This window comes from Rhinatrema bivittatum, chromosome 4 (assembly GCF_901001135.1).
Source record: "Rhinatrema bivittatum chromosome 4, aRhiBiv1.1, whole genome shotgun sequence".
Classification (NCBI taxonomy): domain Eukaryota; kingdom Metazoa; phylum Chordata; class Amphibia; order Gymnophiona; family Rhinatrematidae; genus Rhinatrema; species Rhinatrema bivittatum.
The window spans coordinates 214,334,550-214,354,562 of record NC_042618.1 but is presented as its reverse complement, the minus strand read 5'-3'; the positions used below and the strand labels follow the sequence as shown (position 1 = coordinate 214,354,562).

The 20,013-nt window shown below is 43.3% G+C and overlaps 1 protein-coding gene across 1 annotated transcript in view; it reads left to right on the top strand.

The window, feature by feature from the left end:
* Positions 1-20,013, top strand: part of BSN (bassoon presynaptic cytomatrix protein) — a 618,895-nt gene that overhangs the window by 94,272 nt on the left and 504,610 nt on the right. The window contains exon 2 of the mRNA XM_029599675.1: positions 6,343-6,742. Coding sequence (XP_029455535.1) covers positions 6,343-6,742 — 400 coding nt within the window. The remainder of the gene's footprint in view (positions 1-6,342; positions 6,743-20,013) is intronic.

The window sequence follows — 20,013 nt, the reverse complement described above, 5'->3', positions numbered from 1 at the left end:
TAGCTTTTTACCTAGACCGTACAGTTTCCCACAGGAAGAGCACTCAATTATTCGTCTCTTTCCATCCTAATAAGTTGGGACAACCTGTGGGTAAGCAGGCTCTTTCTTCCTGGTTGGCGGACTGCATTTCTTTTTGCTATCAGCAAGCTGGCATTCCTTTTCCAGACCGTGTTAAAGCACACTCTGTGAGGGCCATGGCGACGTCAGTGGCACACCTTCGATCGGTGCCGCTTCCTGACATCTGCAAAGCTGCAACCTGGAGTTCTCTCCATACTTTTGCAGCCCATTATTGTTTGGACAAGGCTGGAAGACAGGACTCCATCTTCGGCCAGTCTGTCTTGTGTAACCTTTTTCCAACCTGATGTACCAACACCCTTCCACCTACCCGGTAGGGTGCGGATGCCCTTTCCCAAATTTCTCCTCAGTTGTTGTGCCTGCTGCACACCGTTGGGTACATTTGGTGCAGGTCGGGACATCCTCAGCTCGGTACTCACCCATTTGTGAGGACAACCATCCTGCTTGTCCTGTGAGAAAGCAAATGTTGCTTACCTGATGTAACAGGTGTTCTCACAGGACAGCAGGATGTTAGTTCTCACGAAACCCGCCCGCCTCCCCGCGGTGTTGGGTTCGTTTTATTTTTACTTTCTAGGCACTGCCTGTAGCTTTGAAAATCAGACTGAAGGGAGACCCCTGCTGGCTGCAGGGTCAGTGCCTTGCTGGGCATGCCCAGTAGGGGCCAGTCAAAGTTCTGTTTAAACTTTGACAGAAGTTTTCCGTGGTGGGCTCCATCCTCGATGTCACCCATTTGTGAGGACTAACATCCTGCTGTCCTGTGAGAACACCTGTTACATCAGGTAAGCAACATTTGCTATATCAGAGTGGGTCCAGGACTGGCCTCCTACTACCTGCCACCTGGTTCAAAATAATTGTGCACAGTGACACTTCTGTCCCTCTCTCCCAGCCCTCCACCCCAATCTTAACTCTCCCATGCTGCCGGTCCTTTGCCAATGTCATTCTTCAGCCCGGATTGAGATATGTTGCAACCGTGACCGGAGTCCTGTGTTTCTAGTGTTGCTCTGTGAGCAACACTAACTAGGTTATGAGCGGAGTAGCAATGTCTCTCTGTAATATAGATGGCTATTTTCATTAGTGTGGCTGCACCATTGAATATCCCTCCATTTATTTATTTTAAAATCTTATATTTTGCAGCTTCCAGGAAAAATTCTGTTCAATGTGGATTACAATGTAACATTCACAGTAAACAAATACATCTAAAAGAATAAAAAAATAAAACATTATAACACATAAAACCACATTGTCCAAAGACATCTTTAAAAACATGGTTTTAAACTGTTTCCTGAGTGTCTTCAAACCCCTTTCGTCCCTCGACTGCATCAATAAAAGAATTCCACAGACATGGAAAAGCAAAAGAAAAAGCTCTACTGTGAGTTTGCTCAGGTCTATGGGGTTATTTTCTAAAGCTTTATCGCGTGCATTAGGGCCCTAACGCACGCAATAAGGCCATATCGAATGCGAAAAGGGCCTTTTCGCATGCGATATAATGCAAATTAGGGGGAGGGAAGAGTCAGGTGGGGAGGGGGCGGAGTCGGCGGTGGCTTTGCTGCCGGCAATAATGTTACTAACATTCTCACAGGACAAGCAGGATGGTAGTCCTCACATACGGGTGACATCATCAGGATGGAGTCCAATCATGGAACACTTTTGTCAAAGTTTCTAGAACTTTGATTGGAACCTACTGGGCATGCCCAGCATGGTACCAACCCTGCATCCAGCAGGGGTCCCCCTTCAGTCTTCTCTTTTCTGCGCAGCAGTAGCCACGCAGGTTAAGGAACTCTTTGGAGATTCCTGACAGGAGCTCTTCGGAGATTCCTGACAGGAATTTTTCCTCACTGAACTTTATCAAAAAATTTAAAAAATTTCTACCCCACAGGGGTCCCATTATCGATATTTGAGCTCTGCGGTCGAATGGTAAGTTTTTTACCTACTTGCGGTCAATTCCCTTCGGGTTTTTCCCTCTCGCCGCGGCTAATTTTTGTCGAGGCCATGGCATTCGGTTTCCGTCGGTGCCCAGACTGCATTCGAACAATGCCCATCACTGACCCTCACATGGTCTGTGTGATGTGTTTGGGGTCTGACCATGATGTCCTTTTTAACCAGTCAATTGTCCTTCCAACATTTGTTACCGAGCTACATGTCCACCAAGTTTAACAAGCCCTGCACAGTTTGGACTGCAAAAGAGCCTTGGAGCAGAGTGAAACCCATAGAAAGTCCACCCAGCTTTTTGTTTCTTTTGATACCAGCAAACTGGGGATAGCCATTGCCAAACAGATTTTATCTAATTGATTAGCAGATTGCATGTCCCTCTGTTATGTCCAGGTGGCCTAAATCTGGTGGACCATGTCAAGGCTCACTCTTTCCAAGCAATGGCAGTGGCTCACTTGCAATAGGTCTCCATGGAGGAGATCTGCAAAGCTGTGACAGAGTTCCCACCACACATTCACATTTCTGTACTGCTTGGATAAGGCTGTTTGATGCAACAGTAGGTTTGCTCAGTCTGTCCTGTGGATTTTGTTTGAGGTATAGAATTTCCTAGTGTTTGTTCTTGTTCCAGGCTGCCCCTCATAGAATACATATAAAATGGAAAAAATTATTTTTGACAACAAAAATACTGTTGTGTTTGTTATTTCCCAATGTTTTGTTCTGGGCAGCCTGTAGCTAGGAATTCCCCATCTCTGAGGACAGCAGAATGTCAGTCCTCACATAACCTGCCTGCTTCCCCTTGGTGTTGGTTTCAGTTGGTGTTGCTAAAGTATAAGACATGGTATGATAGCATGCATGGGCATGCTCAATGAGACAAAGTCAAAGTTCTAGAAACTTTGATATAAGAGTTCTGTGCCAGACTGCATTGGATGATTCCCCCCATCAGGCTAATTTAAAACAAGCGTGTATGTGCTCATACATGTGCATATAGGCGCGTGAACAGAGATACGCTGGAATTTTAAATCGCACACGCACTTGCGCGAGCGTGATTTAAATTATGCCTACTACGCATAAGGATGCTCTTAATTTTAAGCAGTTACTCTAGCAAATATACTTTGCATATCTTTCCTAGGACTTTGTCGGCACGTATGTAATGCATATATGTAAGTAGATTTTAAAACATGTTAACGCGAGAGACATTCCCAGTTTTTCCAATTCTTATACCAATTTGCCTAGTTAATTATCTTAGCTAAATTTATGTATTTTATGTTTATTTTAGTTATATTTTATTTTTATTTTTACTTTATTTTAACCTGTTGTAAACCGTTTTGATAAAATTTTATTTTAAAAAGCGGTATATAAATACTTTTAAATAAATAAATAAATAAATAAATAATCTTAAGGTCATCCAGAGCCCTCTAGTTCTTCATCCTGCATGACCTCCAATTCACTTGGACTTCTCACCCTGTCAAGTAAGCCCTAAAACCTGATTTCGATAGACTTACTCCACATCAGGAGCAACAATCAATTTTTACAGCTAACAAGCCACTGCATGCTGTGACCTCCGATTCTAAAATAAGAAGTTATACATGTAACTATTGGCCCCGCCCAGGAATGCTATGCTCCGCCCCTTTTTATCACCTTGTTTTTGCTCGCGCACTCACATATACACACAAATTACAGCTTTTAAAATCCACGTTGCTGACAGATCTTTTTGCGTAAGCAACATTTTAAAAATCGGCTCCTCCTTGTGAGGACTGACATCCTGCTGTCCTTGGAGAACACATGTTACAGGTGAGCAACTCTGCTTTATGATATTCTCAGTTTTATTCTCTATTTCTTTCCAAATAATTCTATTTGCTTTTTTGAGAGATAGCTGCCAGTATTTTTGTGAGTATTGGTAAACTATAGAACCTGTGCCTGATCATTGAAGGAGTTCATAATGGGTATTAGCATGCTACTATATGATTAAAAAAAAAATTAGTAAAAAAAAAAAAGTGCTAATGAGACACACCAATAACTAGAAAATCAGAGAGTGGAACACTAAACAAATAGAAAACACACTTTTTATATAAGTCGCCATATAAAGCTGCCAGAAATTACACTATGTCAAACATCAGCAAAGTGCAGCTGAATATAATATTACAGCTAGTGCAAAATCTCTTGATTTGAATTTAGTAAGTCACAAAAACTAAATCTCATGAGAAACAGAATCAATACAACTGGGCAGAATCGATCAAAGCTGGGCAAATTTTATTTGCAGGGCTGGTGCATTAGACAAACTGGCAGTTTTCTAGACCAAAATTTGTGGGACAGCAAAATTCCCCAAGGTATAGAGAAGTACTATGCCGGAACCAATATGTTGTGGATATGGATCCCTGGGCCGAGGTGGAGTTGGCGTAATCTGCTGGGGAAGACTCACCAGGCAGAGCTGGCTTGAGCAGAGGCCCAACTGGAGCTTCATCAGTACCACCTACTCCTTAGTCTGAGCCCTTGGGTGCTGGGGCCAGCTAGTCTTAGGTGCAGGCTTCTGCGAAAGTGATGATCCATTGCGATGGAGACGATGCAGGCCAGCACGGAGAAAGAAGCAAATTCAAGGCAAGCAGCGATCAGAGCAGACAGTGGTCAGACACGATCAAGTTCAGGCTGTGGTCGGAGGAGGGCAGAGTTTGGAGAGAGTCTAGGTCAAGGCAGTGGTCGAGGCAGGCGGAGTTAAATCAGAGACAGTGAGAAGGCAGTGTTCAAGGGCAGGCAGAGGTCAAGCAGTGTCATAGTCCAGTCCGAGGGTCAAACAAGAAATCTAATCCAAGTCAGAGCCGGTCTGAGGTCAAGCCAGAAGTCCAATCCAAGGGGACGGAGAATGAAGAAGAGGTCGGGGACCACATGAGCAGGAGATTCTAAAAGCAGACAAGGAAGACTGACCTTGAAGACAAGAACTCAAGACAAACTAGATTGCCAAATAAGAATAGGAATGAGACACAGGAACTCGGGAACACATAGCAGGAACAGGAATCAGGAACAGGAATACGAATGCAAAGCACTTCTCAAAGCGAGACGACCTGTTCCCGAGGCACTGGAGGTTCTCAGTCAGCCCTTTATAGGGTTAGCTGGGCGATGTCATCAGGGGGTGCTTCTGGAGGTTTCCCGCGATGGCCCTTTAAAGTTAGGGCAGTTGTGTGTGTGGCCTAAAGGAGAAGGGCTTTTAGGATCCGGTGGCTTTCTGTCTTGAAGAGCAGTCGCAGCACAGCCTCTTGCTGTGCTCCGAGGAGGACCTGATGCTGGGGAGTAGGTGGGAGCCTGAAGGCAGAGGCGGTGAGTGGCTGTGTCTCTGAAGGCTGATGTGACATCGGGAAGCATTGAGAATGGGCCCAGGCTGGAGGTGAGAATGGCTGACCATGGGACGGGCCCGTGGTTCGCCAAACGCTACACAATACTGCGAAAGAAGGGAGCATTATGCCTCAGCCGCAGCTGCCGGTAGGAGGAAGCATTATGCTGGATTTGCTGTCAATGGGTAAGTTGGGGAGGTTTGCCTGGAGGGGCAAGTACTTTTATACCAGTCTTGCTCCTTTGTTAAACACTGTTGGATTGATTCTGTTTCTCATGAGATTTGTTTTTTGTGACTTATTAAATTTGAATCAAGAGACTTTGGACTAGGTGTATAATGATATTCTGATGCACTTTGTTAATATTTGACATGGCATAACTACTGTTATTATATTTCACTGTTTTCTACTTCTGTTTCTGTTACTTTAACCTTGTGTGTGTTGTCTGCTGGCTAATACAGTGCAACATGGTAGCAACTTTTCTACATATGAAACACTTGATGTTAGGAATCGCATATTGTCCATCTTCAAAATTCAGGTGGAGAGCAGCCTGCTACATTTTCATAGTGAACTTGATATGCTCAGTAAATCCAGGATTCACTTTGTACATTTCAAAGCAATTTATTATCAAAAAATGTTTTTATATTCTATCCATGCTATGGTTTCAATCTGTCTTACAGATGGTCATGATGCCTTTATTCAACATCAACTGGTTCTTGCTTCTATTCTGCTTTCCCTGTGTGCGTACATTATACTAGCTAACTTTCAAAGAGAACTTCCACAGGTAGTTTGTCTTTGTAATTTAGCTACAAAATATGTGTAGTAAAAGTATCCTTGTATTTTGCAGCTATACAGGCTACTGCAATTGCCTTCTTTATAAATAAAAATAAATATCTCTAGTATACTTCATTAGGAAATATAGATGAGAATCTATGCAGTTTTAAATTCTTAATAATGTATTTACCTAATTTGTCACTTTTTGAAAATGCTGATTATATGTATTTTGTCGATATTTCAGTGTCTCAGGAAGATTGGAACACTCAGAACGCTTGGCTGGACATAGATCAGTGCCCCAGTCTCCTAAACAGGCTACTCCAAGCCATGAAGGCACTCAACAGATGAAAAGCCACATACCATCCCACCAACAGACTGATAATACCAGGAGAACACTCCAGGTGGATAACAGAATTCAGAGATCACGGCGGTCTCCCTCTACATCCCCAGACCGAGGCAGCAGCCCCACTTCACCTTACTCTGTCCCTCAAATTGCACCTCTTCCCAGCAGTACTCTTTGCCCTATATGCAACACTACGGACCTCACCTCCTCTCCTAACCAACGAAACTTCAACACCTGTACCCAGTGTCACAACGAGGTGTGCAACCAGTGTGGATTCAACCCCAATCCTCATCTTACTGAGGTACATACTATTGCTATGCATGTTTTTCAGTCATTTTCTTTTATTTTGGGAGGGCTTGACTTGTTTACTGTATGTTATGTTATACTTTAATTTAAATATTTTTTGTTTATTGTAATGTAATGTTATGCTAACATTTTGGAGGATGCTGGCAATGGTAAAGAAATAATGTAAAAAAACAACCCATTGAGAAATGAGCCTCCATCATATTAAGTGTGCTTTATTCAATCATTTTTTCCATAGGCACAGAATCTGACAAAACACTTTGAGCCCAATATTTAGCACTACTTAGCCGGATAAATAGCGACTTATCTGGCTAACTGGTGGCTGCTGAATATCCAGCTTTGTTCAACGGTTGCCTTAGCCTGATATTTAGTGGACAGGCAGTGGGAGGATCGGGCCAGCATTACTTATCTGGCTAACTTAGCCAGATAAGTGCTGATATTTATACATGGTTAAGTTAATCAAATGTTAGACCTGCCATAGAGCTAAGTAGTGCTGGATATGAGGATATTCAGCAGCATAGCCCTGCTGCTGAATGTCCCATGTAATTTAGACGGATAAGTCTTATCAGGCTAACTTAAATAGGTGGTTTGTTTTAAATATCTACATCTTTTTGATTAAGATTTTAAGCAGCATTTTTCACAAAGATTCATAGCAGCAAAGTGCATGGCTATTCCTGCATATCTTTAGCAAATTCTCAAAGACCAACTACTTGGATAATTTCTCTTTGGAAATTTGCTAAAGATATGTGGGTACAAATGCATTCATATTCTTTTCCCCTGCAATATCTACAGGTAGTATTAGACATAGGAGAAACAACATGCATATATTAGAATATTCAATATGAGCCAATTTTATAGGGCTAAAGATATTACTACTTTGTACATGCTGAAATTGACATGTCTCCTAGGACAAGCAGGATAGTAGTCCTCACATTTGGGTTACATCATCAGATGGAGCCCTACACGGAAAACTTTTGTCAAAGTTTCTACAGACTTTGACTGGCACACTGAGCATGCCCAGCATGCCACTATCCGCACGGCCACACGGGGTCCCTCTTCAGTCTCGTTTTTTTCCCATGAAGCAGTTGCCTCGCGGCTCTGAGTTTGCTCCTTATTTCTTTAAAAATTTTTCATATCAAGGTTTTTTCCTCCAGTATCTTCCGTGTGGGGTCCCTCTCCGCTGTCTGTCCCTCCGGCGTCTCGGTAGGTTTTTTTTTCTATCGTTCTGTGCGGTCAATTCCCAAGCATGTCGCCTTCCAGTGGCCGCCGGCCATCAACTGATAGCCGGCTTGTTTTGATGGTGTCATTCAGTTTTCGCAAATGCCCCCAGTGCCCATGGACCATGTCTCTTACGGATCCGCACAAAGTCTGTATCCTCTACCTGGGGGCTTCCCACGACATCTGCAGGTGCCCTGACTATGCCCAGATGACCCCCAAGAGCCATCATTCCCGTCTGGACAAGATGAAGCAGCTTTTTGGCGCCAAGAAGTCGACTCTATCGAGTCCAGCTTTGGGGACTTTAACACCGAGGGGCCGTGGAGACCCCGCAGACTCATCGCTTTCTGCGTCCCATCCGGTTCCTCCTCATGATGAGGGGCTCGGGTGACTAGCCCTCTCCATCGTCAGAACGTTCCAAGGCATCCGGATCATCGGCATCCTCAGCGCTGGAGAAGGAAATAAACTTCTTGGAACTTCGAGCGATGAGATATGCCCTTTATGCCTTCAAAGACTGCCTCTCAAACAAGACTGTGCTGATACAAACAGACAACACAGTAGCAATGTGGTATATAAACAAACAAGGAGGCACTGGCTCTTATCTGCTCTGCCAGGAAGCGGTGCAGATTTGCATCTCTGAGCAACTTATCTGGCGGGCATCAAAAACATCTTAGCGGAAGATCTCAGTCGACATTTCAATCCCCACAAATGGTCACTGGACCCACGTGTAGCGAGAAAATCTTTCAACGGTGGGGTCGCCCAACCATAGACCTCTTTGCGTCCACACTGAACCACAAAGTGGAAAGGTTCTGCTCCCTCCACGGACGTTGACAAACAGTCCCCAGGGACACATTTGCTGTCCCCTGGAACACAGATCTTCTTTATGCGTATCCTCCAATTCCGCTCATAGCGAAAACTCTCGTGAAGCTACAACAGGACAGAGGGACAATGATCCTCATAGCCCCGTACTGGCCTCGACAAGTATGGTTTCCCATACGCCTCGACCTCTCGATCTCACAACCAATCCGCCTGGGCACAGAGCCCACTCTCGTCATTCAGAATCAGGGCAAGTTGCGTCATCCCAACCTGACAACTCTTGCCCTAATAGCTTGGTTGTTGAAAGCTTAATTCTCCAACCACTTAATCTTTCAGCACAAGTCTCTCAAGTTCTAGTAGCTTCATGAAAGCCTTCCACACGTAAATCCTTCCACTTTAAGTGGACTAGATTTACAAAATGGTGCACACAAAAGGGTATAGAACCTCTCTCCTGCCCCACTTCTTCTTTACTAGATTACCTATACCACTTTTCGGATTCTGGTCCCCAGACATCCTCTGTAAGGGTTCACCTAAGCGCCATAGCAGCATACCACAAGGGAATAGGGGATGCACTAATAACAGCACAACCTCTAGTAAGTAGGTTCATGAGGGGCTTACTTCACCTTAAGCCTTCCATTCGACCACCGGTCATTGAATGGGACCTGAATTTAGTACTAACAAGGCTCATGCGCTCACCATTCGAGCCTCTACACTCTTGTGAAGAAAAATTCCTTACCTGGAAAGTGCTTTTCTTAGTAGCCATTACATCGGCTAGAAGAGTCAGTGAGCTGCAAGCTCTTGTCACATACTCACCTTACACAAGGTTCCTGCATGGCAGAGTAGTCCTTCGCACTCACCCCAAATTCTTACCAAAAGTAGTAACAGACTTTCATATCAGTCAATAGTCTTGCCTACATTCTTCCCAAGACCTCACTCTCACCAGATCGAGAGAGTCTTATACACCTTAGACCAGGGGTCGGGAACCAATGGCTCGCGAGCCAGATGCGGCTCTTTTGATGGCTGCATCTGGCTCGCAGACAAATATTTAATAAAAAAGTAAAAATCTAACAAAACCCCCCCACCCTCCTGACGCCCCCCAAGACCTCCAAAATTAATTTACTACAACCCCCCACCCTCCTGACCCCCCCAAGACCTGCCAAAAGTCCCTGGTGGTCCAGCGGGGGTCCAGGAGCGGTCCGGGAGCGATCTCCTGGACTTGGGCTGTCGGCTGCCAGTAGTCAAAATGGTGCCGACGGCCCTTTGCCCTCACTATGTCACTATGTCACTGGGGTGATTAGCAAGCTAGAGGCTGAGTCATTGTGTAGTGGAATGTTGTTGTTGAATGAGTCAGCCGAAGATCACAGCAGTTTGGTTGTAGAAGGAGTTGGGTTTAAATTGGAAACAAGTTCTTTCAGACAGATTGTCCATAAGCTGAATCTTGTCTTCCTTGCTTGTCCAAACAATAATGAGCTGCAAAAGTGTGAAGTGAACTCCATGTTGCTGCTTTACATTTGTCAAGTATTGGCACTGAACGATAGTGTGCAACTGAAGTTGACATTGCTCTTACTGCATGTGCTTTTACTCGCCCTTGGAGAGGAAGGCCTGCCTGTTCGTAGCAAAACTGTATACAATCTGCTAGCCAATTGGATAGAGTATGTTTACCCACTGCTTTACCTGGTTTGTTTGGGTCATAGGAAACAAATAGTTGATTGGATTTCCTGTGGATTGCAGTGCGGTTTAAGTAGAAAGACAGAGTATGCTTGCAATCTAAGGTGTGTAAGGCTCTTTCTCCTTGGTGAGAGTGCGGCCTTGGAAAGAATGTGGGTAAAACTATAGATTGGTTTAAGTGGAATTCCGTAACTACCTTAGGGAGGAATTTAGGATGAGTACGGAGAACCACTCTGTCGTAAGAACTTAGTGTAAGGTTCATATGTGACAAGTGCTTGTAACTCACTAACCCTTCTAGCTGATGTAATGGCTATGAGGAAGATAGTTTTCCATGTAAGAAATATTAGATCACTGGAATCTATGGGTTCAAAAGGAGAACGCATGAGTCTAGTTAGAACCAAATTTAGATCCCATAGTGTGACCGGGTGTCTAATTGGTGGTTTAAGGTGAATTAAACCTCTCATAAACCTGCTGACAAGAGGTTGTGTAGAGATAGGTGCATCTGCTATCTGATTATGGTAAGCTGAAATTGCACTTAAATGTACTCTTACAGATGAAGTCTGGAGACCAGATTCTGAAAGATGGTACAAGTGGTCTAGTAAAGACTTTGTAGGGCAAGTGAAAGGATTGATGTCGTTTTGCCTGCACCACAAAGTGTATCTCTTCCATTTGGAAACATAGTTTTTCCTTGTGGAAGGTTTACGTGAAGCTATAAGAACTTGGGATATGTTGGATGAGAGATTGAGTGGTTGTAAAATCAAGCTTTCAACATCCAAGCTGTCAGTGATAGGGATTGAATGTTGGGATGTCTCAACCGACCCTGATCCTGAGTTATGAGAGTGGGAGATACTCCCAGACGAATTGGATCTCTGACTGAGAGGTCTAGAAGTGTGGGAAACCATACTTGTCGAGGCCAATATGGGGCTATGAGAATCATGGTCCCCTTGTCCTGCTGTAGCTTCACTAAGGTTTTGGTTATGAGTGGTATCGGAGGATACGCATATAACAGGCCTGAGTTCCAAGGGCGAGCAAATGCGTCCTTGGATGGTCTGTTGTTCAGGTTGTATAGGAAACAGTAGTGGTCCACTTTGTGATTCAGATGTGATGCAAAGAGGTCTACTGTTGGTTGTCCCCAATGTCGAAATATCCTGGTCACTATTGTGGGATCCAGGGACCATTCGTGTGGTTGGAATTGACGACTGAGTCTGTCCGCCACTACATTGTGAATGCCTGCTAGGTAAGTGGCCTTGAGTAACATGGAGTTGTTCAAGGCCCAACCCCATATCTGAGCTGCCTCTTGACAAAGGAGGTACGAGCCTGTTCCTCCCTGTTTGTTGATGTACCACATGGCTACTGTGTTGTCTGTTTGGATCAGCACAGTCTTGTTTGTAAGGCAGTCCTTGAAGGCATGCAGAGCATAACGTATAGCTCGAAGTTCCAGGAAATTGATTTGAAATGTTGCTTCGAGCTTTGTCCATGTTCCTTGTGTTTGGAGATTCCCTATGTGAGGTCCCCAACCCAAGGTGGATGCATCTGTAGTCAGAGTTATTTGTGGAACTGGTTGTTGAAAGGGTAGGCCCTTGCACAAATTGTCCTTGTTCACCCACCATAGTAGAGAAGAACGTAGTTGGTGGGTTACTTGAATTGGAGAATAAAGTGGTTGAATGGCTTGGATCCATTGTAATCTTAAAGTCCATTGAGTTACCCTCATGGCCAGTCTTGCCATAGGAGTGACATGAACTGTGGATGCCATGTGGCCTAGTAATGTTAGAAACTGATGAGCTGTTGCTTGTTTCTTGGAGTGAATCGAGTTTGCCAGTAGAGACAGTGTATTTGCTCGATCTTTTGGTAGAAATGCCTTTGAGAGGTTGGTGTTCAAATCTGCTCCTATGAATTGTAGGAGATGGTTTGGAGTTAGATGTGATTTTGGATAATTGATGAGAAATCCCATGGAGTGCAGTAGAGCAATAGTTTGGTTGAGAGACTGTATTGCTCCTTTTTGAGATTGGCTCCTGATGAGCCAATCGTCCAGATATGGGAAAACATGGACACCTTCTTTGTGTAGGTGTGCTGTTATTACTGCCAGGCATTTGGTGAAGACTCTGGGAGCAGAAGCTAGTCCGAATGGCAGTACTCTGTATTGGTAATGTTGAAGGCCCACCATGAAGCGCAGATACTTGCGATGAGGCGGGTATATTGGTATATGGGTGTAAGCATCTTGAAGATCCAGAGAACAGAGCCAATCTCCTGCTTGAAGAAGTGGGAGCATTGTGCCTAGAGAAACCATCCTGAACCTTTCTTTCTTTAGAAATTTGTTGAGATTTCTGAGGTCGAGGATGGGACGTAGGCCTCCAGTTTTCTTTGGAATGAGGAAATATCTGGAGTAGAATCCTCTGCCCTGCTGAGACCTGGGCACTGGTTGAATGGCCCTGGCTGTCAGGAGGGTGGATAATTCTATTTGTAATTGAATTATTTGGGAATTTTGTTGTGGATAGGAAGTTGGTGGGAATTCTGGAGGGATTGAGAGAAAATTTAGTTTGTATCCTTGAGCTACAATGGAAAGGACCCATTGGTCTGTTGTTATCTTTTCCCAATTTGAGTGGAAATAGGAAATTCTTCCTCCCACTGGTATATGTTGTTTGGGGTTTAGGAGGGTGGGCCTGTTCTCTGGATTTGTGTTCAAAAACCCGTAGCTGGACCAGTCTGTGGAGGAGGCTGGGTACGAGTTGTTCTTGGTTGCCTGCCCTGAGAGCGCTGGGTAGGCCTAGAAGGTCTAGCCCTAGTAGGTTGATTGTAGTACCTTCTTGGTCTGTAGTATGGTCGTCTAGGTTCTCGACGAGGAAAATGTCTAGGGGCCTGAGTTGTTGGTTCTTGAGGTAATTGTGACAGCTGTCTTAAGGTCTCCGTGTGATCCTTAAGTTGTTGGACAGCATCCTGTACTTTTTCCCCAAACAAATTATCTCCACGGCATGGTAGATCTACAAGCTTGTCTTGCACTTCAGGTCTGAGATCTGATGCTTTCAACCAGGCCCATATTCGTGCTGTAATGCCAGCTGCTGCTGTTCTTGAGGCTGTGTCAAAATTGTCATAAGCAGCCCTTACCTCATGTTTCCCAGCCTCCAGGCCCTTGGCAATGATGGTTTGCGCAGATTCTTGGAATTGTTCTGGGAGAGAATTTGTGAAGTGTTCCATTTGCTTCCAGAGATCCCTTTGATACTGTGTCATATACAGTTGATAGGCAGAGATTCTGGAAGATAGAAGTGCACCTTGGTACACTTTTCTGCCCAGGGAGTCTAGAAAGCGATGATCCTTCCCTGGAGGAGCTGAAGAATGTGGACGTACCCTTTTAGATTTTTTCTGGACAGATTCTACTACCACAGATTGATGTGGTGACTGTGCCTTTTGAAAGCCTGGTGCCTGCTGCACTAGGTAGGTACTGTCTACATGTTTGTTAACTGCTGGAACCGTGCATGGGTGTTCCCACACTCGTTGTTGTAGGTCCAACAGGACTTCGTGGATAGGAATTGCCAGAACCTGTTTTGGTGAGTCCACAAACTGTAGCACCTCTAGGGTATGTTGTCTTGAATCCTCTTCTGATGAAAGCTTGAATGGTATTGTATCTGCCATATCTTGGACAAAACTGGAAAAGGATAAGTCCTCTGGCGGGGATCTTTTCCTCACTTCAGGAGGTGAGGGTTCGGACATGAACTCCTCAGAAGAGGTGTTTGATCTTTGGTCATCCCAAGAATCTTCTTCATCCGGTTCCTGATATGGCGTTCTTGGGGTTTTTCTTAAATTAGTGGACACACCTGATGGTCCAGGTAAAGGATCATCGATGGAAATTATTGGAGGAATATTTTCTATGGTTTTCTGAGGAATTATGTCGACGACTTTTTGATATTTTTGTAAGAGGCGTTGAAAAAGTGCTAACTCCTGAGGGTCAGTATCATCTGGAACTGTTGTCATCGAGGAAATAACCGGTGGTCTCGATGTCGTTGTCAAGGGTGGTCCCGCCGGTGTCGATACTGTCGATGACGGTATCATTGAAGTTATCGGTATCGATGAAAAGGATGGGATTTGGGCATATATCGACGTCGATGACGTAATGATCTTTGGTGTCGACGTCGAATCCCTCTGTACCGTCGGAGTCAAGAATGACCCCGGCATCGGTGTTACCACCGGCATCGGCAAGTTTGCCGGCATCGATGTAGAAATCATCGGCATCGACAATGAAGTCGGTACTGCAAGTTGTTCCTTCAAAGCCTGTGAAATCCCTTGTCGGATTAAATCCGACAATTCCGGCCGCGCAACCGTTGAGCTCAGAGTGGTTGAGGGCGGTGGCGTAGGCTGAAGCACAAGTTCCGGAGATGTACCTTGTATTGGATCAGGTGCCGGCAATGGAGTCGAGGTAGGCCGAGGCGTTGAAAACTCTGACGTCTCCTGATGTCTAGGCCGCTTCGCTGTCGAGGGTTCCTGGGAAGCCGGGTCGGACAACGAGGGGCTTCGATGCCGGTGTCGATGTTTCGACTTTGATTTTTCAGTCGATTTTGTCGACGTCGAGGACGAGGAAGGGGACGAATGATCCCCCGATGGTCCCGGGAGAGGTTTTTTAAGGACTATGCGCTTAGTCGCTCCAGCCGGAGACGACTTCGATGACTGTGATGGAGAAGGTATAAGTTGCAGACTGAATAAATGCTCCATTTTTTCGAGCCTGGTTTTTCGGGTTTTTGGTGTCATCTCCGCGCATTGTGGACAGTTGTGCACATCATGTTTTTCACCCAGACATATCACACATTCGGTGTGTGGGTCTGTAAGTGACATTTTTCTTGTGCAAACAGGGCATTTTTTTAAACCCTGTGGACATTGTGAATCGACGGCCGTCGATTCGACTGAGGAGAATTTTAAGTCTCCAAAAACAGAAAATTTTAGACTGGGTTACTTACCGGCCGGCAAGAAAAAACCCCCAATGTGCGACTAAGCCGGGAGATATGTGCATGTCTTGGGCCGGTGCGTGCCAAGTGGATATTAAAAAGCACACAGGTTTGTGCATATCTCCCAGTATGTTCACAAATCAAAAAGTTTTTTAAAAGGGGTGTGGTGTGATGTGGGCATGGTCTGGGCAGAGCATGGGTGGGGCATGGGCGTTCCAGGAAGTTATCTTGAAATGTGCTTGTATTTAGGGCAAAAGTGAGCGCCAAGGTCCCACTGCGTAATTTTACTTCTGTTATGGATGGTTTAAGTATTAAAATAAAAAAAACTAGGTGAGTCAGCAGGGTGTTAAGGGTCGGGTTAAAAAGGTAAAACGGAGGCTAAATAAGGGGGTTAGGAAATCCAATCCAATAACAGAGAACGAGTGAACTGGGAAAAAGGGCAATTGTGTCAGTGTGCGTTGATTTTAAAATCCCTCCCACTTATGCAGTAGAGCTGGCACTTGCACACGTGTGCATTGTGCATACATGTACACACACATAGTCGATTTGATAACTTGTGTGCATATATGCGCGTATGTTATAAAATGGCCGAGTCCACTGACGCGAGTCGACATATGTGTGCATATTTATGCCCGTGTGGCTGTTAGGAATTATATTCTAAGAGGATAACTTTCAAATAGGAGGAAAATCTTCAAAATAAATTAGGGATTTACAGACACCAGTGATTACTTGTCCAGGAACCAGCTCTCACACCTTCTCATAGCAGGCCAATAACTTTTGCCAACTCTCATCTATGTTTTTAAAATAGTTGGGTAAAATACATGCATTCAATGCACTGTATAGAGAAAGTAAGTGCTTTCATTGTATTGCAAATATTCATGTATACTGAAATATACACACATACTTTCAGAGCAGAACTACAGTATTTTATAAACTGCAGCAACCTGCTACACAGTTTATAAAATACTAAAATAAATCTCTGTGCATCCACTTATGCATGCAAATCCAGTACCGCAAATGGATTTGAAAGTTAGTTCATTATTAGTAATCTGTAACTTATCATTTAAAGAAAAATAGATGGGTTCAAAAGCCTATAGGCAATCTGCTGGTACCATACAGCTCATGCAAAAAAGCCAATAACATGGTTAAGGCAAGTGCAGTCTGATCATGTACCAGTGACACATTCAAGATCTTTTGGGTTTTTTTCAACAGGTTTTTATTTTCAAAACCATTGCTTAAAATATATATCATCAGCTGACGATATAACTTCAAAAGTCCCCAAAAGAGCTTTGAATATTTTCCCATAAATTTAAATCTTGTTGGGAAAAGATTTAAAGTTATGAGTGTTTTGGCGATGGGATCCCTCGGATTTGGAGAATCTCCTGGAGCATTTTTAAAGAAATTGTTTTGGATTTTTTTCCATTTGATTGTTGTTGGTCTGAATGCCGTGGTATGTGCCTTGCCTTATTTGGATAGTGAATGAGATATATTTGTTGGGATGTGTTATATGTGTTTTATTGGAGATAAGATTTGATGTATGGGGATTTGGTGATATGTTCTGGTTTTTTTGTTTTAGTATATATTTTTTTGTTCTAGTTTTTTGTAGAGGGGTTTGTTATAGTTTATAATATACTTATGATATGGTAAAATTTATTATATGGTTTGTGTTATAATAGTTTAATTGTCTAATTAAAGGTGAATTTTAAAAGGCCATTGTGCACATTAATTAGGGGATGCGCGAATATGTTGGGCTCACACAACTGAGCAGATTTTAAAAACCAGATATGCACAAAAATGCTGCTGCACGCACATACCAGAACTTCTCAAAAAGGGACAGGACGTGGTCTGGGTGGGGCATGGGTGGTACATGAGCATTACAGGACTTTAACCAGAAATTTGCACGTAAATATTTACACGATCCAGCGTGAGCCAAGGCCCCCTGCTGTGTAACTTTACTTCTGCTATGGCTGACGTGTAGGTTGTGAAACAAAAAATTCTAGATAGATCAATAGGATTTTAAAGTTTGGGGGTAAGAGGGGAGAAGGGAGGCTATTAAACCAGGAGTTTTTGGAAATCCTGTTCTTTACCTGGGTGAACTGGAAACGAACTGGGAAAACTGGTAATGGCGTTGGCGTGCCTGTCTACTAAAATCCCCCCACTTTCACAGTAGAAGTGGCATTTGCGTGCATAGAGATGCGTCCACTTAAAATTGCGTGTACATTTGCACACAGCCAGGCTATTTTATAACATGTGTACATATACGCGTATATATTATAAAATGGCCATATCCCTGGGCATGAGCTGATGAATGCATGCACATGTCCACCTGCACTCCGGTTTAAAAGTTACCGTCTTATTGTATAACTTATATTATATTAAAGAACTTTTTTTGGAAGTGTGACTTTTTTTGTGATTATAACTTCTCTTTTATACAATTGGCTTCTCTGACCATTGGGTGGTATGATTCTTGTTTAGCCAAATTTATTATATCATATCATGGCTGTATAGATACACAGGCTTTATGGGGAAGAGTCAACATAGTTTTATCAAAGGGAAGTCTTGTCTTCCAAATCTGTAGGATATTTTTGAAGGTATAAATAACCATGTAGATACAGGTGAGGCAGTTGATATAGTGCATTTGGATTTTCAGAAGGCTTTTGACAAAGTCCCTTATGAGAGGCTCCTCAGGAAAATATATAGTCCTAGGATAAGAGGCTGTGTCTTATTGTAGATTGGCTACTGGTTAAAAGACAGAAAACAGAGGGTAAGACTAAATGGTCAGTTTTCCAAATGAAGAATTAGTGGAGTACCACAGGGATTGCTAATAGGACCTGTGCAGTTTAACATATTCATAATTTATCTGGAAAAAGAAATGACAAGTGAGATGATCAGATTTGCAGGTGACAGTATGACACACAATTATTCAAAGTTGTTAAAATAGTAATGGATTGTGAGAAACTGCATAAGGACCTTGCAAGACTAGGAAACTGGGTATCTGAATGGAAAATTAAATTTAATGTGGAAAAGTACAAAATGATACACACAAGGAAGAATAATCCCAACTACAGATACATAATAATGGGTTCTATATTAGGCATCATCAACCAAGGAAAAAAGGCCTTTGGAGTCATGTATATTTATATGTTAGTATAGCCTTGCTTTTCTATTGTTTTAATGATTAAGTATGTGGGTTGTGACTTACTGAGATATGTGGATCAGCAGATTATACATTTTCTTAACTAACTAAATAAATGTAGACAATACATTGAAATTCTCAGCTCAGTGTGCAGTGGTAGCCAAACAAGCAAATAGAATGATAGGAATGATCCAAAAAGGAATAGAGGTGAATTATAAATGCCTGGCGCTTACCAAAATCGGGAGGTGTGTGCACATGTAGGACATGCATGCACCCAGTGGATTTTAAAAGGTACCTACATGCGCGCATATCTCTAGAGGCGCAAATATCTCATTCTGATTCAAAAAGGGGGTGTAGTGTGGGCAGAGTGTGGGCATTCCAAGGTGGGCCAAGAGACGTGCTTGCAATTATTTATGAACTTGGGTGTGCATCCTGATCCAGTGCAGCGGCACATTACTTCTGATATGAAGGAGGTGTAAGTTTAAAATCCAAAAAAACCCAGCCACCCCTGAGGGGTTTGAAAGGATCTGGGGTAATTGGAGAGAAGTGCAGGCTATTAAACCAGGAGAGTTTGGAGGTCCTAGCTCTACACTGGGCAAACTGATGGATGAACTGGTGAAAATGGTCATGGCATGGACGCATGTCGGTTATAAAATTCCCACACTTGCACAGTTTATACCTGAATGTGCGTGGCTGTGCATGTCCAGTTGCAAATTAGGGTGCACGCATAAGCGTGCTCAGGCTATTTTATAACATATGTGCGCATATTATAAAATTGTCATGTCCCTGGTCGTGCACCAATGCACATGCATCAGTGTAGACCCGCATGCCCCTTTGAAAGTTACCGTCATAGAGAATAAAACAGAAAATATAATATTGCCTCTGAATCGAGCCATGGTGTGGTCGCATCTTGAGTACTGTGTGCAATTCTGGTCATCCAATCTCCAAAAAGACATAACAGACTTAGAAAAAGTGCAGACAAGGGCAACAAAAATGATAAAAGGGATGGATTAGCTCTCGATGAAAAGCTGTACAGGTTAGCTTAGCTGGGAAAAGAGATGGCTGAGAGGGGGTTGATAGAAGTTTATAAAACCATGAGTGGCGTAGAAAGGATAAATAGTTATTCTTTCAAACATTCTAAAACAAGTAGACATTCCATGAAATTAAGAACCAATACCCCACCATTGTCTTATTTTGCTTTGAAAATCTTTCTTAGATTCATCAAATCACTAAGGTGAAATTTCCCTCAGACCCCACGCTAATATTGTCAGGTGCTGTCAAACAACCTACACTGATGATTCACATGTTAGTAGCTACAAGGTGTCTCATTGCTCTACAATGGAGCTTCCCTTCTAAACCCTCCATATCCTTGTGGTTCCAAAACTTGTGGCATGTTTATGCCATGGAGCATTTAATACATTAGAGATTCTTACATGGACATTGTAAAAATTTGGAAGCCTTTTTTTTTTTTTTGGATATGATGGATGTAGAATGGTGGGGCAA